General features: G+C 37.8%; 1 protein-coding gene across 1 annotated transcript in view; it reads left to right on the top strand.

Annotated features, from left to right (window-relative positions):
- The window catches only part of LOC104075804 (signal-induced proliferation-associated 1-like protein 1), a gene marked incomplete at both ends in the record, with an annotated part of 31,745 nt that extends 8,010 nt beyond the window's left edge, over positions 1–23,735 (top strand). Inside the window, 5 exons of the mRNA XM_009576450.1 lie at positions 2,440–2,718; positions 12,643–12,792; positions 17,798–17,922; positions 20,698–20,816; positions 23,296–23,735. Of these exons, the coding sequence (XP_009574745.1) occupies positions 2,440–2,718; positions 12,643–12,792; positions 17,798–17,922; positions 20,698–20,816; positions 23,296–23,735 (1,113 nt within the window). The remainder of the gene's footprint in view (positions 1–2,439; positions 2,719–12,642; positions 12,793–17,797; positions 17,923–20,697; positions 20,817–23,295) is intronic.
- Positions 23,736–27,425: the final 3,690 nt, after the last annotated feature.

Below are 27,425 nucleotides of genomic sequence, written 5' to 3'. Positions count from 1 at the left end.
TTGCACTGCTGTTTTCTAATCAGGCAAGATCTTTGTAGGGGTAGATGCTAAATCTTTGTATACTAAAGGCTGGGGCTGAACTGAAATGCATATTTATTATGTTGATACAAAATTGTGTCTCTGAGCAAAGACCTTGTACTCGCATAAAAGAAGAATCCATGTTTGTTTTTACTGTGAGCCATATTAACTCCTTTTGTAACTGGTAGCCAAACAGGAGCAGAGAGAAAAGGAGTTTTATTTGTCCTTTAGTTGTCAGTGGAAAATTGAATACATGTCAGGGATTAAAATGAGCAGTGGCATAAGGTCACCCATGAGGTATCTGGAAAGCTTTTGTACAGTATTTAGCAGCGTGAGCAAATGGAAGGTTCAGCTGCAGTCATAGCAAAAGGATTAGAGCAGAAAAATCTGTGTGGAAAGCACAGATCCTATTATTCCTGAACTAAATTAAGTACAGCCAAAAGCAGGCTTAGCTTTAGTGTATCCAAACCCATAGGAGGAAGAGAAATTACTGCACTTCTGGATATACTGTACTCAGCATCAGTGAGTTTTGTTGTTGTCTTGTAGTAAGCAAATGTTCATGGTGGGTTATTGCCTAGTTATAAAATTTCATAAAGCAACTCTTTATCCAGCTTGCTGTATCCAAAATTATTCAGGTTTAAGAACTGTGTCTTGAATTTGTAGCTATCCTATATATATTACTAGAGACTTGACTTAAATCTTTGCAAAAAGCAATTTCTCTTCTGGCAATCAGTTTTCCAAAATTGGAGTCCTTTTGTTGTGTCCTCTGGAGGTCATTCAGTATTTCTACTACAGTAACTTCTACAGACCGTAACTAAAATAAAGATCAGTTCTGCTTGGTATAGTATATTCATATGAGAAGCAGTCCCTATCCTAATAAGTTGATTGGCATGAAGTTGGAGGAAGAGCAGGGCAGCAGTTAGATAAGATGACTTGCCAACAGGTACATGTACAAGGTCAATAGCAGATATGAAAATATATCCAAATACCCTGATTCACAATCTAATGCCCTACACAGAGGCAGGCCTTGTTATGATTATTTCTCTACTAAAAGGTGGTCATTAAAACATTGCCACTGAACTCATTTAGCGGACTGATTGCTGACCTTGAAGTTAAGGACACAGCAGCAAGAGGAAGTTGTGTATTCTTGCTCCTTAAACTGTAACTATGCCTCCAAACAAGAGAGAGACCCAAATTACTAAAGTAGAATAGCAGAGACATAAAATATTAAGAGAAAAGAAAAAAACAAGGGTATCAAGATTTTAGTTAGGTTGTGAGTGGACTTTGAAAACAAATCTCCTGATCATCCCTATCTACCATGCAGTGGTTCACGTCACAGAGTGGCCTGGGCACACACATACATTTCCTTTCAGATGAAGCTGAACTACATGTGCTTCAGAAGCACACCTTGTGCCTTCCAACTGCTAATTTAATTTGCAGGTCAAGACTAGAGGGTAGGCCAGAGTAAAACCATAAAATATGTATGTTGTGGACAGCACCGACTGTTTCACTTTGTCTACTCCTATTAGACTGCACAACTCGCTGATGTCAGCATAGCCAGATAACAAGTTACCTGTTTTGTTTTGTATTTTAGCTGGGAAGAGATACTGATGTTTCTCAGCACTAATGGTGTAATCACTTAGAGGAAGGGCTAGAAGTAGAAAATTTTGCACTGATTGTTTATTTTTCTTTCCCATTAGATAATGATGTGTGTAAATAAACAAAGTAATCACAATAAAAAATTCACTTAAACGGAAGTATATACATTTGTCAAGAGGAATACCAAAATTATCCACACCGAAGCTGAAGGTCACATCTACTTTCCAAATCTCTCATTTTAATAGTATGCAGAAGTTTGCCCTGCGTCTTGTGTACTGCATTAGCTTATGCCCTGTTTTACCCCAGTTTTTATGCTGTCCTGTTCCCGTACATCCTCAGGAAGCAAAAGGGCATCTTTTGGGCTTAGCATCTACAATTTTTAGCAAGTGTTTTGTTTTCATAATGTGCAAATTTATCAGCTGAGGTACTGCAAAGCCAAAGGTGTTTGAAAATGAAGTGTAATGCATTATTTCATGGGAATCTTTTCTTTTCATGGATGTCTGTGCATCAGAAAGATTTATCTCAAAAAGAACAAACATTTCAGGTCTTATTTGTCTGGGTGCAAGTAAGTTCTAAAACCCATTACTTTCTTAAATAAGGAAGGGGAGATACCCATTTAACAGACATTTTTTAGCTTTTATAACCCAGTAATCAGATAAAGAGTATCAAAATTTGTTAAATATATGTTTCTAAAAAGCAAAACCTTACATTTACTGTTTCATAGAATTGATTCAGCTTCTGTCTTCAGACTTCAATCCTTGTGAACAGGATATATTTATATTAATTTTTTTATAGCAGCACGTTAAATTTCTTCATTTCCAGGAGTTCTTCAGAAAACTACCGTATGCCAGTGATGGAATACAAAGTGAATGAAGGAATGTCGTATGAATTCAAATTTCCCTTCAGAAATAATAACAAATGGCAGCGAAATGCAAGCAAAGGACAGGGACCTCATGTGGCTCAGGTACCATCCCAAATACAAAGTCCAGTAACATCTAGGATTGGCTCTGGGAAAGGAGAAGGGAAAATGCCACCCCCAGAACGAGCAGCCAACATCCCCCGAAGCATCTCTAGTGATGGGCGCCCGTTGGAGAGCCGGAGGTACGTGTCTTCTTCGCAAATGGCTTTTCATTGCTGCTCAGAATCTTGTCTGGAAAAAAGCACAATAGATTTGTCTAAGTATCTGAAGACTGCTTTTAATCTTGGTTTTAATTAGTCAAAAGGCAACATGAATATGAGCGAAACATTAGCCAAAAGGAAATACCTTTCCTGGCATGATTAACCACAAAATGAAGTGTTATGGATTGTTAGGCTATGTTTCCCTGTGTTGGATGGTATTCTAAAACTGCTGTATTGTTATTTAAGTTTTAAATTAGTTACAATCGAAGTTTTAGATCTGAACTGTTCCTGAACGTCTGCATTTTGAAGAAGTAAATCAAAATTTTGGCTTGTTTATAGGCTTGGTGGAACCGCCTAAAGCTCCCAAGGCAGAAATAACATCTAACAGGGTGTTTAGCAAGAGAATTCTGACCAGCACAGAAAGCAAATTTATCTGACTGGGGAGTTTTTGAACTTCTTAGGCTAGAGAAGAGATTGTTTTAAGTTTGCATTTCTCCAGAGTGGTTTGGGGCTTTTTGTTGTTTCAGTTTTTTTTAAACAAGAAAGCAATTATTATTAAGATAAAGTTATCAGGGCCATCCTGTCACAGTATTTTCATTCTTTCACAGAAGAAGATGTATTTGATAGTATTCAAATGAACTGTCATTGTTTTGATTATCTATACAAATCTTCTCCATTTATGAAGAGAACTGTTGAGGGAAACAAGCTTGTAGCTTGTATTTCTTATTTTGGACAATTCCTTTAAAAAAAAAACAACTGTAGACAGATTCTGATTTTACATTGATGAAAAATATAAAGCAGTGGAAATAAGATGCATGTTGTAGAAAATTTAAAGAGAGTTCTAATGAATTAACTTAAAGTATTTTTCACATCCTGAAGAACTGGGGATAAAAAAAAAAATGTTCAAAGATGGTACAGCGAAGACCAAGAAACTACCAAGGTGAAATTGAAACCTCTGTGTAGGAACCTTGTTAAGAAATTATATTAGTTGGTAAGGACTTCATTTTCTTACTTTCTTTTTCATTAGACACTGTCGTACTTCTGCATTCAAACTGATTAGAGAGTGTCCCCAGTTGTAGCTTGCTGTAAGTTCAATAGGTGTATTACTTAAAGCTCCCATCAGAAAGAAAATTTCTTCTTTTCTTTTCCCAAAGAAAATTTGCAATACTGAAAGCACTAATAATTTCACCGGCAACCTGATAAGATTGTCTGTGAAAAAGGTTGCAGAAGCCAGTGAGACCTTGGACTTAGCTCTCTAATGGTATATTTGGACCAACATAAAAATTGCATGGCTTCAGGCCATATCTGCCTGTTACAGCTGAAGACAGGCAGATACTGAATTTCAAGGAGTAGGAGTTGGGGTGTTGGGTTTTTTTGCTCTCTCCAGTGCTGTAGAATCTCACTCTGTAATTACGGAAGGCATAGTAATACCTCGGCAAAGTTTAAGGCAGTGGCAGAAGATCAGATTCAATTGAGTTGCTGTTTTTTTCAGACGCTTCCATCTCTTCATGGTATTAATCAAAGAGTTTTGTCTAGAGTCTCGAGTTGGCTGTTCCATGACTCGTGCCAATGAGAGTGAGCCTTTGGCTGCACTGAGAGACGGGGTATTACAAACTGTGTTTTTCTTGTGCTTAAAATCCTATGTGGGCAACATCGCACACCTAAAGCATCCAAGATTTATCCAGTCGTTGGATGCTTCTAGAGGGGAGTTATGGCCTGACAAATGTTTGCAAAGTGAAAATTACATTTCCATATACTCAGTATCTGTTTTCAAAAAGTGAAACTTTGACTTTCCATTTCCTTCATTTTCAAGGCATGTAGCTGGGGTTTTTCTCCTCTAGACATTCTTTTAAGTATTTTATTATTATTATTATTATTCCAAAAGGGTTCTATTGGATCTTGTAATCCTTAAAAGTATATTATCAAAGTAGCTTTTAAGTTTGGCTGGGAACTTTTTTGGATGCCTGAAAAATGTCTTCTCTCTTATCTTTCTGGTCTGCTAAACATGTTAGTCTTGGCTGGACCAAGTTTAAATATAACAGCAGCTGCATAAGGTTAACGTGTTTCCAGTTAAAGTGAAGAAAAATACATTTTTGTCATTTTAAAGGAATATTGGAGAGAAAAAAAAGCAATAAGCTCACTCCAAGACTCATTTGTCTTTTCTCTGCGTGATAAAAGAAAGCTTTGATTTGGGGAAGCTCAGATACCTTTATTCTTACTGTGTAAAATCTCTAAATTCAACAAAGATGAGATTTTCATAGCCCTCTTAACTACTCTCTCATTTAATTTTTCACCACTAACTTTCACACTTTCCATAGCATAAAGATCACCTATCAGGAGGTGCTGGAATCTGTGTGTGTTTCTGGTGCAGGTAGCAGCGATGGTGTTCCGCTGTGCTTTGCTCCCTATGATTTGTTCTTTGCTCGGCTCTCAATTGGTTGGAGAAATGGAGGACTAAGGGTAACCTGGTAATACGGGTACTGGGATCTATACTGGTGGTCCCTGTGATCCAAAAAGGGCCCTCTAATGAACATGACCCCACCGTATACAAGACGGCTACTTCAGTGTTTCTGTCTCTCTGCAGTATCTATGTTCTGTAGAGCAATTTTAAGGGGTTTTAGAAAAAAGCACCTGTCATTACGGCTTATTAGCAAAGCAGTACAGATATCCTAGATTTCCTTACTACCATTAGAGCTTCATTTCCAAAAAGAAGGTACTGCTGAAGTATCAGTGGGGCTGGAAACTTACCTGTGAAGATCAGTATCAATAAGTAATTTCAGTACTAAATTATAGCTGTAACCTCAATTTTAATCTTTGGTTGTGGTCTAAATATCACTAGCTATCACTTGTGCAGTGCTGAGCTGCAGTTCAGACTTGCTGATGTTTGACTGATCTCAATACTTAGTTGTTTTGAGACTGGAGCTGGCATTTATCCCTCTGTGCTCCTGCCTTTTGACTGCACGTTCTTCGTTTATTGAGCCGGGTGCAGTGACAGTGATGGCACATCTCATCTGCTGCTAAGAAACAGCGACCTGTAGTTTGTGATCTATATTTTAAGGGACGTGGCAGCTGAGAAACCCATAGTAAATTGATCCATGTGGATCTTTGAGCTCTGAATCTGAGATGAATTTTGGAACTAGCGCTGATAGCAGTTGCCCAGGACCACAGAAGGTCGGTACCGTCGTTAGCCATCGCTCCAGCGGGTGGGATTTCAACGAATGAAATAGGGGCATTATAATATTTCTGATGTATCAGACCTGACATGGTACTCATTTTAATAATAACTATCAGCAATAAATCCATGACTTACATTAAGTATTTAGAAAAAAACCTGAAGATTTGAGGGATTTAATTTAAACAAAAACAGCTTAACAGACAAGCGTTTCCCTCTTTGAATACAAAGTGCTCTCAGAGTACAGAGGGTACAGGTGTAACTCTTTTTTAATTACCTACTAGTGGTATTTGACTGATGATCACTTTATATAGCTAGAGTCTCTAAATATGCATACTGGGTGAAATAAATTTATTTTTTACCCTTGTTGATATTTTCACTTCATTCATTTAACTACGTGTCGTGGTTTAACCCTAGCCGGCAACTAAGCACCACTCAGCTGCTTGCTCACTCTCCCCCGGTGGGATGGGGGAGAGAATCGGAAGGGTAAAAGTGAGAAAACTCGTGGGTTGAGATAAAGACAGTTTAGTAGGTCAAGCAAAAGCTGTGCATGCAAGCAAAGCAAAACAAGGAATTCATTCACTACTTCCCATCGGCAGGCAGTGTTCAGCCATCTCCAGGAAAGCAGGAATCCATCACGCATAACCATCACTTGGGAAGTCAAACGCCATCACTCCGAATGTCCCCCCCTTCCTTCTTCTTCCTCCAGCTTTATATGCTGAGCATGACGTCATACGGTGTGGAATATCCATTTGGTCAGTTTGGGTCAGCTGTCCTGGCCATGCTCCCTCCCAGCTTCTTGTGCACCTGGCAGAGCATGGGAAGCTGAAAAGTCCTTGATGAGTGTAAGCACTACTGAGCAACAACTAAAACATCAGTGTGTTACCAACATTCTTCTCATACTAAATCCAAAACACAGCACTATGCCAACTACTAGGAAGAAAATTAACTCTATCCCAGCTGAAATCAGGACACTATGTTAAAAATAAATAAAAGCTGCATTGCTGGTCCTGAGAACAAGAGGATTTCACTACATAAAAACATCTTGCCTCCCTATGGAGACTGCTATTGTAGGTGGGAGAGTAGCTTGCTTGATTCTGAGAAGGCAGACAAATGCCCAGTCCTGTGCCTAACCAGCAGAGTACTTTAAATTTGCCTTTATTGGATTGTCTTCATGTATCCAACTCACTAGCTTATACTTAAATTCTCCCTGTTCCTCATAGTATCCTGGGTCCTTGAATGTATTCATGATTGATGTGCATATTTGTAGGGAGGAAAAATAACCCCAAACTTTATAAATCTTAAAATAAATCTCTAATGTTACTGCAACATTAAGACTAAAAATCTAATAATATAAATGCAATAAATTCCAAGTTATGGCTTCTTTCACAACATTAATTAGTCCACACGGGACACTATATAGCCCTATAACCCAGAATAAATATCAGAGTGATACATTAAGGAAAACAACAATAAGCCATATATATGTGAAGTATGCCAGAGCTAACGTTATTAGAGAAGATATAATTTTAGAGCTTGATTTCCCCCCTGCCCCCTTCCCAATTTTCAGTTTTTATTTTGTACACTTGGTTTCCAGACTTTATTAAGAAAAAAACATGCAGGGAAAGGAGATTAGATAGTGTTAGATCATAATCTTTTCTTAATTAACTTATCATAAACTGGAACCAGTCTTATCTAAAACTTGATTCAACAAACATTTGAAAAGTGCGAAAACTAGTGAGCAAAGCATGCTGCTGGACTTGTGCACTTCAGTGTGCAGTTCAGTACTGTACTGGATGAAAGCTCAAGGCTCTAACTAGAAAATTTCTGAGCACAGTCCAATATTTTAAACCAAATGGAAAACTGAATTATGGCATGACTGCAATCAAGCACTGGCTGTAAAATTCCACAGTATGGAAGTATTAGAACAATATTCATTAAGACTGGTTTTAAGTCTTATTGAGGACTTTGGAGCACAGTCTTGCCCTAAGACTTCATACTTCTTTGAACGATGCCTGTGTGTATTCCGTTACAGTAACTGTGCCAGTAGTAGTTTATAGGTTAATTCCTGCAGATACGGGAACAGTTTAAACTAGACTCTTATTATATAAAAACCCTAATCTGCTGCTGCTTAGTGTGCATCAGTGACATTTTTCCTAATACAAACAAGCAGGTGCCTGTGCTCATCTTGCTGCCTGTCAAGTAAGCATTGTAGCACACATGTTGCCTACCTCACAGGGTTTGAGGATTTGTTATTTTAAAGTTTTCATAACATTCTTCAAATTAAAACATGTACTAACATGAGATTATGTATTACGCACTTCCTACTGGCACCAGGACCTAGAGCTGTATGTAGCAGTGGAAAATCAAAGGTTTGTTGGTACACCTGGCTGTATGGCCAAACTCTTGTGTTCCAGAAGCATCTGAGAAGAGCCATGCTGTGTCATGTCAAGAGTTACTCTCTTGTTTGACAGTGGCCATCAGCAGGGACCAGGGAAAAGCATAAGAAATGCTTGCAAGGATAAAGGAAGACTCCTTACCAGGTCTGACCTGGCTGTCTGCTGGTTAAGATCACTTAGAGCTGGATGCGCCTGTACTGCTGTGTTTAACAGCTGTGGATGGTATCTCTTCATCCAGGTGCCTGCTATTTGGTCTCTTGATAGTTCCAGGCCTCCTACTTGTTCTTTTGTCATGAGTAATAATAATCATTTTGTTTGCTTGATCCAACATAATTCATGTTTGGACGGATTGAAGCAGATATGATAAAATTCTCTATAATCTGTGGAACTGTATAGCCTGTTCAGTGTTTCTTCATACGGAAGCCATTCTGTACCGTTGCCTGCCTCTGTTATCTTTTCTTGTTATGTGTTTTCTGAAATGTGATGATCAAATTGAAGAAAAATATTCGAGAAGGTATACATTGTGGTGTGAGAAGGTACAATATGACAGCATAATTGCATTTTCTGTTTCATTCGCTATCCCCTTCCCCAAAATTGCTGATGTTCTTTTTTCCTTTTTGAATGGTTTGGTTTCCTTTTTAATATGAGAGCATTGAATCAGTGTTTTCAGAGAACTGTCACATCTTGCAGTATTATTAGGATTGCAAAAATTAAACACATGGAAGGTAAGCATGCCAGAATTAAGATTTGCTGTGCAATTTTGTTCAGAACTCTTGTGTAACCGTATTTTCTGATACTTCCTTTGATTAAATTACGAGAATTTCTTTTAAAAGTGGACATCGGCCTCATTCAGTTCACACAGTGGATGCAGCTCATTAAAGAAGAGCTATTTAATATTTTATTTTCCTCTTCATTACTCCATCCCTTATTTACTGGATGGCGTTCAAATCTTGCTGTAAAGATGCAATTATTAATTCCCCTTTAAGCTTTACAGTGGCACCCATTACTATGGTTTCTGAATGCTTCATGGGTATTAATTAAACTTAATTTTCAAAACTCTTGTGTGAGAAGAGATGTCGTTGGCTCTCTTCAGATTAAGAACAAAGGTACAGAGAGAAATTATGTTCTAATCATTTGCTGTGTCTTATTTTGGGCATCTCATATTTGGAAGTGTTCCCGGTATTGTTAATATTTTATATATTCAAATTACAGCTTCAGTTGACTTCAGCTGCTTTGGTAAGCTTTCAACTGAGATGTAAATCGGGCCTTGGAATCAAATAAGGCCTTTGAGAAACTTGCAATTAGTGATAATGAATGAAAAATTTTCTTTAACAAATATGCCAGTGGTCATATTGGAGTGCTTCAGTAAGTACAAGATAAGAATTCAGTTTGCTAAGTCAGCACTGGAATGCCTTGACTATAAGGGCATCCTTTCTCTTCTGCCATCCTGCGCCTCCTTCGCTTCTGAGCTGTGCAGCTCTTGCAGAAGTTGTAGCACAAAACAGAACTGCATGGGGCAGAGGTCCTAAGGGGGAAGGCACCTGTGTATGATCTTACAACTAAAGACTGCCTTAGGCCATAGGCACAAAGCATGCTAGACTGACATTTTTCTTACGATGTGTATATTACATGCCTATGCATACTGAAGAAGTGGGCAAAATTACAGCTAATGGCATGGAAATTAATTTATTAAGAGCAAGATGGATGCTTTCGATGTCTGTGTTGTCATACTAAACAAAATACACGTACGCCCATCCCACTCACTGCCTTCACAAAAGATGATTTTCTTCCCATACTTGGCAAGACTCAACCAATCCTTTCAGGATGAACTAGATCTGTTAGAACTAAATCATGCATGGTATAATCCCAGTTCAATTGACTGCAATGTCATTGCATCTGTTTAATGCAATGGACGCTTGGCCTATTTTTAAGTTCAATTATGGGACTCATGCACTTAACTATTTTGGAATTTCTTCTTAAAGCTGTCTTTTGAAATAGATAATAGCTTGTTTTAGTTTGGTTTTTAATTATAAATAAAAGACAAGCACAGAATATCTTAACTGTAGGGGCATACTGCTAACACAATACTCCTTTTGTCTTGGGAAGTGTTTTTCATCAATAGATTTCAAAGCAGCTCAAAAAGTCAATTTGAACTAATTTACTCTAAAGTTGTCTTGCCTTATTTATGTGTTTCACATAAAATGAAATGTCTTTCACTATTAATGTTTTTTAGTGCTATTGTGAACTGTACCAACAAAATGTATTGCTGCTTTAAATAATAGGATGCCCTACCTGACTGTTCATTGCTGTTGTTCAGACCACATTTATAATACAATTTTGTTTGCCCTCAAGGTCTTTCATCTTTGTAAATGAGTTATAACTCCATGACATAGTTCTGAAATCTTGACGTTCCTTCTGAACATGCTGTCACTTTTTGGTAAGGCATAGGAAGTAAAGAAAAGACATAGCTGAATCTGAAGTGCAAATGTAAGCATTTTCCAACAGGAAATCATTTTACAGAAATTATTCGAGAAGTAATTGGTTTCCTTGCCATAAATTCTAATTTAGTATTGGGAAAAAAGGTCATACTTTTAAAATGTGTATTGCTCTGCAAACATAACTGAGTTTAAATGTGTGTGCCTGTATAGATGGGTGAATGCTGTTGAAAGCACATATTTTTGTTGGTGGAACTATTTTTTTTTTCCTCTTTATAAGAGTGCCCCTGGGAAAATTAACTGCTTGGCTCGTGGCTCACCAAGTTTCCAACTCTTGTATTGTGTTCTTTGCAATCAAATATTTTAGAATTGTTGCTTGATGAATGTGAGGTAAGTTAAATTCAGTTCGGTAGACTAGAAAGGAATTACTGGATTTGGTGTGGTACTTGTGATGGTCAGGCGTTGGATCATTCCTTTCTTGTCTGGGAAAGAGAGTTACTATTAGTCATATGCACTTTACGAAATTCCAGGTGATAAGATGTTTGGTCCAGTCGTACTGCTCCTTCCATTTTAAGATTTTTTTAGTTTACTGCTTTTTTGCAAAGTACTGGGGCAGACAAATGCACATTTGATACATATACACACACACACACTCTCTCTTTGGATATATACACATACATAAGTAACATTAATCAATGCAATGCTTTTTTCATTTTCAAGAGAGTTTTTGAACTTTGAAAGTTCTTACAGTATTGTGGTGAGAGCTGATTAAAATCTGCCACTCCTTTACAGATATAGATTAAGTGGCTAGGCTAAGATCTTGTAAATCTCTGGACCCAAGTTGTGTGCTGAAGCAACTATCTGAGTGTTTCACTGAAGTCAATAGGCATTTTTTAAATGTTAAAAGGTAAAATGCTATTTAATTTGTGTAAGTTACAGTATTTTTCCTAGTTAAAATGAGTAAAGGTTTGTGTTCATAGTAGGATTTTGATGTTCATGGATGGCATAATTCAAACTCCAGTTAAATCACTGCAGAAGTTCTGAATGGCTTCAGTCACCACCGAGTAGAACAAAAAACTAGCTAGCAGCAGTGAATTTGGTTGGGGTTTGGGAAACAAAATGCACAGAGCAGAAAATGATCTAAAAAAGCCTTCAACTACAAAACAGGATATACGAGTTGAACAGTGTAAGCCTTCTGCTTCCAGCCATTCTGCCCAGGTGCATGTGTTGCAATTCTAGCCCATTTATTTGCTGTATGGTTATTCCAACAGGAGAAGGCTTCATATGACTCAGGTCTGTATTTTCAAACAGATTTCTGGTATGTTGAGATAGTTTTATATTGAAATGTTAAGTTTTTAGGGTGGATTTTAAGGTATTTATGAATAACATTACATTTTTTTAGTCCTTGTGATATAATGTGGACAAGTTTGGTGGCATAGAGATAAGCTTGATAGTCTTGGAAGAGTTTGCATAGACAGCTCACTACAGTTAGTTTAAATTCCAGGCAAGAGTTTGTTTTGAGAATTAGAAATATTTTGTTCTGTTTGATATTTGGGTAAGGAATGACATTATTCATTATTCCTTACAAGCAATCTGTAAAAACAAATCAGGACTTTAGAAACTGGGTTGTTTTCCTAGTGTGTGCTGGGATTTTCCTCTCACACTTGCCTCTCTTCATTTACTCCCTCGCATTCAGCTTTTTAGAGCTGGTTTTTCATGGTTTCCAATAGATTAATAAGGGGAAAACGTCTGATCTTTCAACTGACTTCATTTCTACTGCCTCCTCTACTGCCATGTTCTTTGCTAATGTGACAATTTGCATGATGTTGTCCATCATGCTTTGTATTATGATATTCCTCTTCAGTATTGCTGATTTGACTGGTTTGTTTGCTCTGAACAGGTTGTCTCCCGGTTCTGATGTCTACGTCACGGTTTCATCCATTGCCTTAGCAAGATCGCAACAGTGCCGTAATTCTCCAAGCAACTTATCATCCTCAAGTGAGACTGGCTCTGGTGGGGGCACATACAGACAAAAATCTATGCCAGAAGGGTAGGCACCAGACTTTTTTCATATTCTTCATAGGCAAGTTTTTTGTTCTCTGTTCCATTTGTTGTATATTAAACTAAAGGAGTGCTTATACAGCCTCCTGTCAGCTGTTGTTTACACACATTAAAACATTTGTTTTCAAATATCACTGTCATGCTTCTTGAAAAAGTCAGTTTTAAGAATCCCTTGCTTCCACCTTCTCCCTTTGCGACCTAACCTCTCTCTGATCCTAGCCTACAACTGCTCAGGTTACTATACAAAGGGACCTTTTATGTATTTAAAAATCTTCATTAAAGGCACTGGTTTCATGTTGCAAATTGCTTCACTTCACAGGTTTAGATTCTAAAATAAAATAAGTAATAGGCTTGGGACTTTGCAGTCTGTGCTAATAGTTGAAGCAAAGTAGTGTTGAGTGCAACTAAAGACTTCACACAGAAGTGCTAAGTAATCGACAGTCTTTTTCATATATTCACAGTCATCCTGTTTTAAGGTGCTCTCTTCCAACTTCCCAGAAATCTTCAAACTCTCTGAAGTGATTCAATGTCAATGTAAGGGGCAACTTGCAGAGGAAGAAATTAAATCTGTATCATTTTCAGAGAGCACTGAAAGGAGCAATAAATCAAGCATTCTCCAAGTAGGGAAAAAAATAATTGGCAGCAGGAGAGCTGTCTACCACATTCCAAATTACTTCCTATAGAGAAGATAAAGGGGCAAAACTGCTGATAGTTCACACTGCAGAGCTTCCCTCTGAAGTCTTCTTGAGCACGTTGCAGGTCATTGTGCGTAATTCGTTCTGGTTTGGGTCTTTTGTAAAGTAGAAGTATCTTTTCTCTATTTTAAAATATATATTTTTAGTAAGATTAAACACCATTGTCAGGAAATGCTTAGCACAAGGCACTGTGTTTTGCCTGTTTAGGTGCCTGTTAGGGGACACTACTCTGTGTCAGTCCAGAGAATGCTGTTCTGAGCATGTATTTGGACAAGTGCTGCTTCTTGCTCTAGAGCACTGAAGATTTGTCCTCCCTGTCCTTCTCCTTGCAGCTCAGTTTGAGGTTTTCTGAAGAGGCTATCTCTTCTTTTCTGCACACCTCCCTGAAGGCTTTGATTTGTGAGACTGTCAGGCCTGTTCAGGTCATTATTTAAGTTTGTGCTTAAGTCCTATTGACATTAGGAGATTTGCTCTAAACCCATTAAACTCTGCTATAGGAAACTACATAGAAGTGTGTCCAGAGCTCTGCAGCTGGAAAAAGCACTTAACCTCTTTGTACACTGCATACTTCCTGGCTCTTTCATGCCAGCAGCACTTACGTGTTGCCTTGAATTCTGAAGAGCAGCTTGTGCTCCCAATATCTTGTCTGCTCTTTTCCAACTACATCATTTGGTCTACAAAAAAGGTATTGCTGCCATCTGTCCTTAGACCATCACAACCATAACTGCTTTAGTAGGAAGGGATTTTTAGACATGCTGGGGTTTTTGTTTTGAATTGGCCTCAAAGCACACCAGCACCCATCCCAACCCTTTTCCATCTTTCATGTTAATTATACACACATGTTCACTACAGCATTCTTTGAGCATTTTGCAAGTTCAGCAGAGAGATGTGTCCTAGAAGCCTTGCATATACAGTCTTTTTGGTTTTGAAGCTTTAATTCGGTGCAAGGAAACACCTTTTAAATGCAATAATGAAAGAAGTAATTAATATGAGAACTTTGCAATGTTCTTTATTGGATGTTTTTTTAAAAAAAAAAAAACAACACTTACTAAACTCCAATTATTTGACTATTATGTTCTATTCTTATAGGAATAGCACTTTGCCTCCCATACTGTCGTCATACACATGAATCATATTTACTCAGGACTTTCCAAACATTTTCTAACAGGCTAGATGGAAAGCATGAAAAATGTAATTATGAAAGAAACTTTCCCTTGCCTCAATAAGCAAAGTAATGTCTGTCACATTACTAAAAATCATTGCAGTTCCATGTGCATCTTCTGTTGAGATTCGTCTGAGAGACCAGATTCAGGGCATCTTGGTAGTGATGTTCGATATACCAGGTAGAGCTGATCGGTGATTAACTTGTATATGTTGTTAAAATAGGGGAGAAATGTTGTAGCATTCAATTGCTAAGATGTTGGAGAAAAGGATGGGCTGGAGTAGGTACCTAGCCGAGGGGGCACCGTGTCCTGAAGGTAATCTTCCTGAGGTGAGGCTCCAGTGTGCTCTCGGTATGCCAGTCCCTGAGATTTCCCAGTGCAGGAAATCTCAACTGCATAATTTGTGTATACATTTCTTTCTTGTTGCATGATATGACAGATTTGGAAAGTTTGTGAAACTTAAATGACTGGAAGCATGGGTGTGAGTCCAACCTCTCTCAGACATCGGTAAGAGCAGTAACTGCTGTCTCTTCTAGATTATTCGTCCATATCCTAAACTGGGTATAGGCAAAAACTTTACTGCCTTCAAGAATGTCCAGATTGGTCTTGCTGTATGTATGTGTGTTTTGTATACTTATCCTGTGTTTACCTGAAGGTATGTATATGTAATAAATGATTATAGAATGTAAAAATGAAATTTGAAAATACCGAAATAATGAGTTTCTTCTTATGACATATATATAAAATGTATATTTAAACAATTTCTCTGTTCTTTTAATCCAGATTGATTTCTTCGAGTTTTTTGGGTTCATTCCTACATAGCCTAATAGGCTATATATTTAAGCAGCACAGAATATAGCACCACCTGCATTTATTATTTCTGCTTTTAAATAGCCTGCTTCATGTAAAAAAAGGAAATCTAAAGACATTTCTTGCTGCTCAATTAGGAGAGCAGTGATTTTAATGAAATAAAATTAGCAACATGGTGGTTTTGTATATCTCTAATCTTGGAAAAAAGATCCCACATCATAAAATATGCCAAATGCAAAATGGACTGCTTTCATACATATTAATATTATGGGATTTAGGTAAGAGGACAGCACATGGGAAGTATAATGTTGGTACAACACAACTTCATCACACCAAAGTTTCTTGGGGTTTTGGCTTTTTCTTTTAGATAACAACATCTAATTATTTTGTCATGAAAAGATACTCTTCCCAAAATACTTCACAAGTCTTAAAAGTTTGAAAATTACCTCAGATCAGTGTTTAAAGAATCAATCAGCTTTTGAAATCTTGTGTTTAGACTTGTTACGCATCTATTGAATTGGTATTGAATTCATCATGTTTAATTTAGGTATTTGATTAAGTGAAATTCTAGCTAGTCCGTGTGGATAGGAAAGGAAAAGCATTACTTACATAATGCAATTTCAATTTAAATTGTTTGCATTCAGAAGGCAGATATATCCAGGTGTTCTTCACTTCATCAAACCATGTGTTGGCTGTACCAGGGAGCGGTGAACAAAAGAGAAGTAGGGTCATGTTTGGGTAAAATTTAGAAGGCCCAAGTTTCAAAATGTGACATTTCGGAGCTGTGCTGCATGTACACGCACGTACCAGCTGCTTGTCTAAGGATAGTAGTGGGATTTTGTTGTTCTGAGTCATGTGATGTTTCTTTGGTGGGTTCATTTGAGTTAATAAGTACATAAACTTTCAAATGGGGTAGCCACACTGAGCTTGTTCTGATAGAGTGGCAGATGTCTGTTTTACATTGGAAGTCGTGTGGGGCAGTCTGTAGCTGTAGTTAAGAGTGAGAAGAAAGCACAGTTTGGGCTATTTTATTTTCTTTTATCATGTTAGACACTTAAAGCCAGAGAAACTTCTTCATATATAGAGAATATATCGGCTTGTAATTCTTTTGGGTGTTACTCTGTGCATGTACAGTTTTGGTAAAATTTTTTTACTTCAGGGTATGTCTGATTTAAAAAAAAAAAAAAACAACAAAACACCAACAGCTCAGAAATGCATTATTCTTGACGAATTCTTAATGATTGATCTGCTAATTCTGAACCCAACTATAATTCTTACAGACTTATGACTTAATTATGAGTAATACAGAATTATAGATTTAATTCTTACAGACTTCTAGGCATATAATGCATGTAGACTTCAGTATGGCACAGAGGCAGTGTGTGTCTCCTTTGTCATTAGATTCTTCTCCTTGAGTTTACTTTATCTCCGTTGAGCTTTCCAAAATCCATCTGACTAATCTAGCAGGATTTACAAAAAGTCCTGAACTCTGTATGCTTTCTTCTACAGCAATAGGTATACACGTCTCGCTGCTTTCCTATGCCTGTATTTAGTTTACGCTAGTAAATTCAAGTTATTTTATGATCCAGTAACTTCGTAATTTACAGAATTTATACCTCCCAGGTTTTGGGAGGCCATGGTCAGTACAGTCAACTTTATAAACTCTTAATTAAAATGTTTGGCAGTTTAATATTGCCCCAAATGAATCTATGTTGTTTGCATATGTGTCTGCGTCACCTAAGTATGACCTTAATAGCCTTTTGCTTAGAACCCAGGAATGTGGCCGAGATCCATGGGATTGTCCCAACAAACTTTCTGATGCTCACTTTGACTAGATTGGGGTAGTACTTTCCCAGTTAAAAGGATCCATCCTTGAAATCTTTTCCCAACAAACACATCTCTTTTTCCTATGTGGCTTTTATCCAAACTTTTAAGTTTTACTCATTGCGGTTAATTTTCTGTAACCATGTAACGGTCTGGTCATCTTTCCATGTAAACATCTATGTAAATGAAAACTAATAATTTTATTTCTGGATGTTTTGGTCTGTTTTTTTAATTGTGTGCACTGTAACTAGATGTTCTTTATCAAAGATGCTCAATAAATTAATGTGTACTGTAATCTTATGCATTAAAGGTGCTAAATGGGTCCTGGAGCTGCCACAAAAATTAAATGGAAGATCGTTATAAATCCCTCAAGGAGTTGTATTATGCATTGCTCTGCTCTGTTGTTTGACACTAGCTTCTTAAAAGTGCTCTTTTCCCCTTACGTGAGACTTATGCATATTTAAAATCATTATCTGCTTTGTTTTTTGGGGTGTTACAACAGGTTTGGAATTAGCCGTAGATCCCCTGCTTCCATTGACAGGCAGAACACGCAATCAGATACGGGTGGTAGCGGCAAATCCACACCCAGCTGGCAAAGAAGTGAGGATAGTATCGCTGACCAGATGGGTAGGTAATTAAGTCTTTACAAAGAGCAAGTGGTGGTAACCACAAGGTGACTTTGGCAATACCTCTCCATGCAGAGGGAGAACCCTCTTAAGCACTGTGTTTTCAGTGTCTTTGAAAGTTAACCTTGTTTATCAGGATGAATAATTGGGTCTGGAGCATATACTAGCTTCTGCAGTCTGTTTCCTTGACACCTATGAGTATCACCTGAGGAAGAACTGATTTCAGTTTTTCATTTGATTGTGGGACTAAATCTACCTTAATGCTCTTACCCTAAAACATTCTGTCCTTTTAGAAGCGGTTGGGTAGACACACTTACTAATTTGTCTTGCTGTTGAGTACTTGTTTGACCTCGCCTACTATCCCGAGTGGCTTGGCTTAGTTTAATTTTTGCTTAGTTTGTCTAAAGTGCTTGTGATGCTCACTTTCAAATGGTGCTATATAAATGCAAATTGATTGTTTGATCATTGAAGCTATAAAAATACCATGTACAAAATGGAAAAAATGCAATTAAAGTTTAAATAGTGAAGTAAATCTATAGCTTGGTAATCACCTTCCACCAGTGTATACATTTTCATTGCACTTGGTAATTAAGCTGTCAGCTGAGGGAACATATTAACTGCATAAAACAGCTGGGTACTGAGAATTTGCTTTGTTAAGCCTTCATTTGAAGTTTTTGCACATAGACCTTTTGCTACAGCTATGGCTTGACTGGAGTGGATACCAATGAGATTGACACCAGTGGAAATGTCCTATCTACAAACAGGATCCAACCTGATGACCATGGTCAAGATTGCTAGATTGTTTTTTTCTAACTTTGTTACCATAGATTAAACAATTCCATACTTTTTGTTTTGCACATATAGGTCATCATTTTACTGCATCACAGCTTTTGTTCTATATAAATGGACTAGGGTTGAACGCAGAGTAAGGTTCAGGGAGATCAGCAGGAGTTTGTTAAGGCAAACGCCACCCTCAAGTTCTGGAGATGTACTTTGTTCACATACCTTCACAACCTCAGTGAGCTGTGCCTTGTTATTGAAGCCATCTGTCAGTCCCTCCCTCACAACTTCCCCCATACTGCTCGCTAAAAAGCTGTGATTATACTGATCTGCAGTTCTCATTTTGACAGAACAATTTCTAATCGCATATGTTTTGATACTGTTGTGATGGTAACGACACATGTAAAACTGATCTTTTGCTCAGCATTACTTTTGCAGACCAACAGTTGGGTGTTGATGCTGGCACTGAGTGTAGCTGCCAGTAAGTTCTGTTGTACAATGTCAGGTGTCACCATACTAGCAAAATAAATAAATAAGACGAAAAAGAACAGGAAAAATTGTGTGGCGGAAAAGATGGCTCCGGCATTTGGCAAAGGCTGAAAATGCATACTGATATATAACCCCTTGTGTATTGTCCTGCTTTCATAGAGTCGCAGTTGGAAGCTGCATCTCCGACTGGAGACTTTCTTGCCAGTCTGGTGAATCTAGGTGAAAGTTTGGTTCTGTGCCCGATAAGCACATTTCCACTTGGGATAATCTGTCTCAAGGTAAATAAGGCATTAGGTGCAGTGAATCCACACACTCCTTCCAGGCCCATTCTTAGCTACAGAAGACCTTTGGTCTTTGTACACCAGCACTGCTTGTTACCACTTGGCAGGGGGAATCAAGTTTGATGATATTGTTGTTATTTTTTTTTTATTTTATATTTTGAAAAAGCTTTTTAATTTGTTTTTTAAAAAGCTAGTAATGCTGCAGATCAAGATGAACGAACCATAGCTGTGCTAGGGAAAGCTTTAAAGCCCTGCTAATTAGCACGGGTATTGTTAAGTACTTGATGTTCATAAGCACATATCCTACCTAAAAGCAGCATTTTTACAAGTGCAGACTATTGCATAACCACAAGAGAGAAGATACAGATAAAAAGTTACAACTAAGAAAGATTCTTTTAAAATACTGACCTTGTGCTCCGAGAGGCAGTTACCTACCTGAAGGGCTGTGTCTGAACACCCTCCAGACCTCCATAGTTATCTCCTAGGAAAAAATAAGCTTAATTAGCAAAGAGCACTCCTATGAATATCCACGTAAGATGAATGATTTGAATTCTGTCCACTTTTGTCTGGTTTAGTTTAGTAAGTGTTCCTTTCTTTTGTACATCTATGCCGTTTCCACATTCACAGCCATCAATTTTTAAGGGAGTGTTGTGATGTCAACAGATTTTTGCTATCTCTTCAATTAGATAATGTTTATTTAGCTCACCTTAACTTTGACAAGAAGATGTGCAATAGTTGGAGAAAATGTGTTCATTTAAGTGATCACTGTAGACTTTTGCTGTTGTCCTGCCTTGCATAGAATACAATTTAAGGTGATGTGGATCTTCAAGTTTTTTAATTTCTTGTCCACAGGCAATGTACATACAGAGATACAATGTCAATACACTGTGAAAATTAATATTCTGCTGTTTTAATGCACTGATACGGTGCTGTTGGACAATAGGAGCATGATACCATTCAGATTGCTCTAACAAAAGCCAGGATGGTGGCTGCTGGTTTTTCATGAAGTCTTCCTGATTTACGCTAGGCAGGAATGGGCTCCTCACTTACCTGTGTTATGTCACAATATGTATTTTTTTTCTTTGGAATGAATTTCGTGTTAGGTATCCAAAGTTTTTGGCTAATGGTAGTATTGGAAAAATTGCAGTGTAAAACTAGGTTACACGTTTTCTTAGTTTGTTGCACTGCTTACGCTCTTCAGTACATCGTTGTGTGCTGTATTGCAGAACCAACATGCCATCTCCCAGCAGTATCAAAAGTACTGCCATCCTTCAGAGAAAGCCCCAGCGGAAGACTGATGAGACAGGATCCTGTGGTTCACTTGTCTCCAAATAAGCAGGGTCATGTAAGTTATCCTAAAAAAATGAATTATTTAATGTTTTGCTCTTGGTCCACAAGCTCTTGATACCAAAAGTGTTGTTCAAAGTTATATTTAGAATGTCAGTTAAAAAAAAGAAAGAAGAAAATTCTCAAGCCCTGTTCCCTACTAGAACATGGAGGAAGCAGTAGAGCAGACCTGTTGTTTCCTGAATCCTACAGAAGCTAAGCACAGCCTACTGAAATATTTATTAGTTGTTAAAGTTTTGTTGCCAGTTGACCAGCAACTTCTTGTCTGTTATCTTGTGATAAGTAGAAGATTTGTGGGAGTTTGCAAAGCTATTCCTAGGCCTCACATGTGAGACTTAAAGTTTACTAATATATTTTTAATGCAACACTCAGAAAGCTGCTTCTTTGAAACAGAATAATGATCTTGCTTTTGGTTTTGTATTTTCTCCACTTCCCTCATCTAATGTAATTATTACTTCCTTCCCATAATCTACTTTGCACACTGTTGGAAGACTTTGTCTGAAAGATTCTGCTGAAGAAAATCTTTCTTGTTTTATTTGTGTTTAGTGTCTAAAGGGTAAAGTCTGCCTTTCTGTCTCTGCAGAGTTAGATATTCACACCTTTTTGGAGACTGTCACTTCCTGATTTACATACAGAGAGATAGATAAATGCAGTAATGTTCATAAATTTAAAATGTCTTGAAAATTATTCAAGTCACTAAACTCAAAAGACCCCACCCTTTAAACTTTAAATTACCCAATAAACTGTATCACTTGGGTTTTTTATTTATTTGTACAATCAGCTAAAATACATAGTTTTGTTGCGTGATTATAGTGAAAGTATTAGTTGCATTTATTTAGGTGTGAGAAAGTCTTTAATTGGTTCCTGTTATTTGCTTCTGCTTACCAGCTTTCTTCTTTCAATACAATTGAAAGTGTTGCTTTTAGGTTATTAATTCATAACATCTTTATTATTCTAAAAAAAACCACCACTAAAAAAACCCAACAACGACACTCCTGTCTTCATATTCTCAGGAGCACAAACTAGTTTTTATATTTAGATTGACCTGTTTTCCATGAGATGTATTTGACTGTATAATGATGTAATACATAACTCATTAGCTTGCATGCAAAGTGTAGCACTGGAATTATTAACGCTTGCATTGTTCTCATTTAGTCATTGTTAAAGTAAATATTATGTAGACGGATGGGGGGGAGTGATGCAGTTCCTAATGAAGAGCAGTACCTTTAATTGGAGATAACTAGGAGTCCAAATCAACTTAATATTCCTCCTGGTCTTCTGTCAATTCTTGCTTTAGCATAAGAAATGTGGATGCTGAAATTTCTTGCTCTCAGTATACATCCGTTCTTTATTTTCCCTCTTTTCCAGTGAAAACAGAAACAGTATCTAATCTTTTATATTTGACTGGGATCTCTGCCTATGCCTGTTTGGTAAAACTCCAGGGGTAGATAAATAGGAAAGGTGGTTCTAAGTCTCCTTTCCATCCGTTCCCTTATTCCTGGACCATCTGGTCACCGAACAAGTCCATTGCCTACTGCAAAACTGCTTCAGTTCTGATTTATATCGATGATCAGAATGTAGATAAATTCTGTAGATGGAACCTAAAATTAAGGAATTCAGATGGATATAAATACCTCAAAGGTAGCTGAGCTACTAAGCAATGGTAAGCGTATGGCAAGAAATTCTTCCTGTAATAGGATATTCCACCAATGCCCACTATGGAATTGAGGACATTCAGTTTCTTCATAACAGCTGGCTGTAACCAAGGACAGAACACACAAACCAGCCAGACCGTGGCATGCCCTGATGGGACAATTTCAAGGCATTGCATTAAAGCTTCCTCCTTTGCAATTTTGCCTTTTGGAAAACAGTTTCAGTTAAATGGCATTTCAGTGGTCATTTGCAAAGGACACTCCTGCTGAGGAGGAAATACACCCTACTACAGAGGGGGAGGAAGACCAGTGGTTATTTTGCTCTACTTTAACCTTTTGGTAGGCAATTGGATTATTAAAATAACCTGTGCACTTTCTGTGGATTAGTTATGTTTCATGTTCTAAAATGCTGGAGTCTTAAAATTAGAATATTTTTAGTTATAGTAGTTATAAACCAAGTCAAAGTCTAGCTCAGCCAATTTCTTTGGACTGGGCTGAGCAGAACTGTGCTTGAAAGGAAACAGTGTAAAGTATTTTGGGACAAAATACAAACAACTCTGGCTTTCCCTGAATAGTTAAAACATGGCTTCCAAATCCATATGAAAGCTTTTTGCGCACCCAGAACAGAGCACATGCATTGTGTTGGAATGAAATTTTTAGAGTTTATTAGTCTCCTCAATATACCTATCCAATACCTCAGGGTAGAAGAGCTCCTACTGTGCAGTGGTGACTTTTGTAATCATTTATTTGCTCCTAGTCTTTATTGCCATAATTCTGAAATAAACCTACAAGTGTGGTTTTTTTGGATTGTTGTTTCTTTTGTAGTCTGACAGCCACTACTCCAGCCATTCCAGCAGCAATACTCTCTCCAGCAATGCCTCCAGTGCTCACAGTGATGAGAAGTGGTATGACAGTGGAGAGCGCACTGAATCAGAGCTGAACAGCTACAACTACCTTCAAGGGACTTCAGCTGATAGTGGCATAGATACCACTTCCTACGGACCTAGCCATGGCAGCACTGCCTCCCTGGGAGCAGCAACATCTCCCCGTGCAGGGCTAACGAAGGAGAAAGTGGCACCGCTGTGGCATAGCTCCAGCGAAGTGGTCTCCATTGCAGACAGGACATTGGAAAAAGACAGCCACATAGACCGAAAGACCGAGTCTTCACTGAGCCTGGATATTCACAGCAAGAGTCAACCAGCCTCCAATCCTCTAACAAGGGAGAACAGTGCTTATAGTCTTAGTGATGCCATCTCACATACAAGGTAATTTTCACCTCTTACAAGATTGACCCCTCCACACTCATTTTCCCATTCTCACTCTCTAGCCTATCAAAAGTGAGAAGTGGATGTTGAAGAGAAGTCTCTACTTAGTTAACCAGTGTTTTGAAAGATCTCACTGTGCAGAATCCTTGAAAATTAAGACCACCTTTAGTCTTCGCATCTGCTACTGCTTATAACACTAAAGAATGTCTTTGAGAGCATATTCCACACTGCTGCTACTAAACTAATGTAAGACACGTGTCTGATGTGTTTATAAGGAATATCTTGCAAGAACTGCAGTTCATATATGGATCAGAAAGGAGATCAGTCTATTTTACTAATGCACATAATATTTAATATGTGTGTTTAGTATGAGGTTCTTTTTTAGTCTTGCAAGTACGCCTTTCAGATGTTTTGCATTTTTTTCCCAGTCTTTTTGTTCAGAAATCTGCTTGCAGTCAGTATGATCAAGACTGAGAGCAAGTTGCTTGGGAGTGCTAGCATGTAGATTTTAATCTCATTCTGCTGCAAGCTTGTGGGTATGACACATTGCAGTCACCTTCCCTCCCTCCTTCAGTTTGGCCACTTGCAAAACTGGCAATATCAACTATGTGTATAATGTGCTTGAACACCTCAGATACCCACTTTATAAGTTAATCAGAGCTGCTAGAGGCAGAAAATATTTTAGACCATTTTACTAACCCATTTTCTAAGAAGTATTCAGTGCGCTTTTTGAAAAATGCTCATACTGTATCATTCTAGCAACAAGAAAAAAACCACAGCTCTTTCAAGGAAGACGTGTGATCATCATAATTGTTTGGCCTTGCAGAGCCTGACTGTTGCATTTTTATTCTTAAGGCACATCTGTTTTGAGTGTGCAGCTAAAATACCTACAGGCTGAAAGTCTGAAGCAATTTTTACTAATTGTTTGAGCAAAGCTGCATTTATGCAAGTCTAGATGTTCATCAGACAGTTTAACAACTCCTCATACAGTAGCTGCAAATAGGGGTTGTCATAGAGACTGTAATGTAGTGAATGGTTTCCATGTGCTTTGTCATGGTAATTTTGACTAAGTAATCTATTAATGGTGGTCCCGCTCTGGTTTCCTGCATCTCTTGGTTGGCCATTTTTGGCACTAAAGCTCATATTCAGTTGATATAAATCCCACCCCAGTCTTTGAGGCTGGTGTTTCCTAGTAGCTATGCATGCATGAAGGACTTGAGCACGTCTGTAGAAAACACTATGCAGAGGGATTTACTTAGATTTTGGGCAATGTTAGCATGTGCCCCTTTCTTGAAGATAAAAATCTACGTGGTGGTGATCTACAGTTTTATTCCTTTTAAGACAAGCGTGTTTATATGCAGTTTTTTAAACATTCATTAGAATTTACCGCATGCCCTGCAGTACTTGTATGAATGTAGCTAGCAGTAGCATTAAATGTGAGATTCTTATACAAAATGCTGATTGTAATAAAGTTGTCAGTAGTATTTCATTTGGAAGGATTTTTTCAGAAGCGACTCAAGCCCGGGAAACTTATATGTAACTCTTGGAAGCTTTATTGTAAAGGTGTGTCTAATGGGAATGGCATCTTTGTACATCTGAGGTTCTGGTTTCCTCTTCTCTGAGCACCAAATAGGGCTAGTTCAGTAGAAGAGCCAAGAAAATTTAATAGAAAGAAACATATCTTTTCAGGACAGGCATACCCTGACAGCTCTCATCTTTGTCTTCCATGGATATACTTTGCAACTTGATTCAAACTTAAGTCTAGGATGTTGTCTCATTATTTGTTATATGATAACATTGTGTCTCCAAACATGGTATTTTCTCTGGTTGATTTGGATTAATTTATGTGATGTTTCTCTGATGATACTGAAATGATTCTTTTTTGGGGGGCTGTTGCTGAAATTGCCAGATAAAGGTTCCCTAGGCTTTAGGCTAAAGAAAACAGCTGGATTTTTTTTTTTCCAGTTTCATTTAAAAATCATATGTTAAAAATACAGCTCTTTGCAAAGAGGAGTAGTAGCAATTTGTAGAACACATGGGGCATGATACTTGAGAAATACTGCAATCCTTGCACCCACATCGTTTATTTTGGTGGAGAAAAAACAGTCTGACTTGTGTTCCTTCTTTATTATTTCTTATTTTTGAAGGCTAGAATATGTGTTTGATGCCTCACAATAAAGCAAAGGCACAATCTGGGCTAAAAAGCTTTCATTTTGTTTCTCATGGCATCCTCAGTTGGTGGTTGCACACTGAACAGCAGTGCTGACCTGAGGAGACCCCAGGTCCAGCTGTTTGCTCCCAGCTCTCCCATAGCGCTTTCTATGGAGGCACAACAGCTTAGAGCTGGAGGCTCGTTAAACTGGCACTTCCAAAACGTAACCACAGCTGCCTGCTTCAAGGAGGTGAAGGAGGGGAGACTAAAGGATGATTCTGAACAGGCTACTTTTCGTGAGAAACGAACAGCTTAATTGGTGTGTTTTCTCTATCCGTTTCTAAATTGTTATCCTTTGTTGCTTCTCACTTTTTTACCTTTTGCCTGTGGATGCCAGAATGTCTGTAATGTCTTTAGAGTCGGGTTTCTGAGCAAGAAGAAAAGGAATTTGGCCCTGAAAAGAACTCGGTGACAAAAGGAAAGAAAATAACCACAAATTAGAGTGTTTGTGTCTGTAGAAGACAGGAGCGATAATTAGTGTTCAGATCATTTGATGGTGCATAAAAGAACTTGTACCTGAGAATTGGTGGCAAAATGTAAATTATAGTGATTAACTTTTACAGCAGAGCTTCTGGCTGGGTTTTATTTTTCTTCTCCACCCCCATTCCCAAAGTCCTTCCTGATGATTGTGCAGATTTCTCATAGCATCCCAAGAGAATTGCATTATGTAGGCCAGTAATTATACAGAATCATTATAGCTGAATGTCATTAAATTAAGCCATATGTACTGATGGCATGAATTCCCGAGGAAAAAAATAAAATCAAACTTTCATTTCCACCTAAACTGTATGGTTTCTCATGGTCCTCTTACCAAAACTAAAAGGCAAATCATGGCTATTTCTAATCAAGTATCTTTTTCATTACTTCTAGTAACTTTAAGATACTTAAAATATTACTTAATGATTGTAGAATACTTTTATGAATGGCTTATCTGCAATTCTTGCAGATTGTCATGCAGTATTTTAATTTGTCCTTAATTTAATACTTGATGTCTCAATAGTTGAGGTGGGAGGTGAGATAACAGTGGCTATCTCTGTGTCCTGAGAATACGAGGACTGAATTTCTTCCAGATGTAATCAAGCTGGTCCAGGTGTCTGTTACAGTATGAGGAATCCTTTGCATGCTTCTTGGTGTCAAATGCTGTCATAACTTCCCATCACTACCATAGTGCTCCAGCTCCTATTAGTTTTTCTAGAGTTTATCCAAAGCCTTTTGCTCTCCAGATATGCTCTCAGTTAACAAGTGTGTCTCTTTATCTGTCAGTATCCTATTGACCTGCTTGTATTTACTTGTAGGGGGAAAAGCTTCAGTCACATCCACAGTTCTGTACATAGTTCCTGAAGCAGAATATCCTCCCAAAATACTATATTGTAAAACCACAGCTCAAAATATGCAATACATTTTAAAGAAAAAGTGTATTTTAAACTGTATGCTAATTTTCCTGCCTATTTGCCAGGCTGGTCTGGCAAATTATTTAA

This window comes from Fulmarus glacialis, unplaced genomic scaffold (genome assembly GCF_000690835.1).
Source record: "Fulmarus glacialis isolate BGI_N327 unplaced genomic scaffold, ASM69083v1 scaffold49794, whole genome shotgun sequence".
Taxonomy (NCBI): Eukaryota; Metazoa; Chordata; class Aves; order Procellariiformes; family Procellariidae; genus Fulmarus; species Fulmarus glacialis.
The sequence above is the reverse complement of the archived record's forward strand: the minus strand, read 5'-3'. Positions and strand labels throughout refer to the sequence as shown.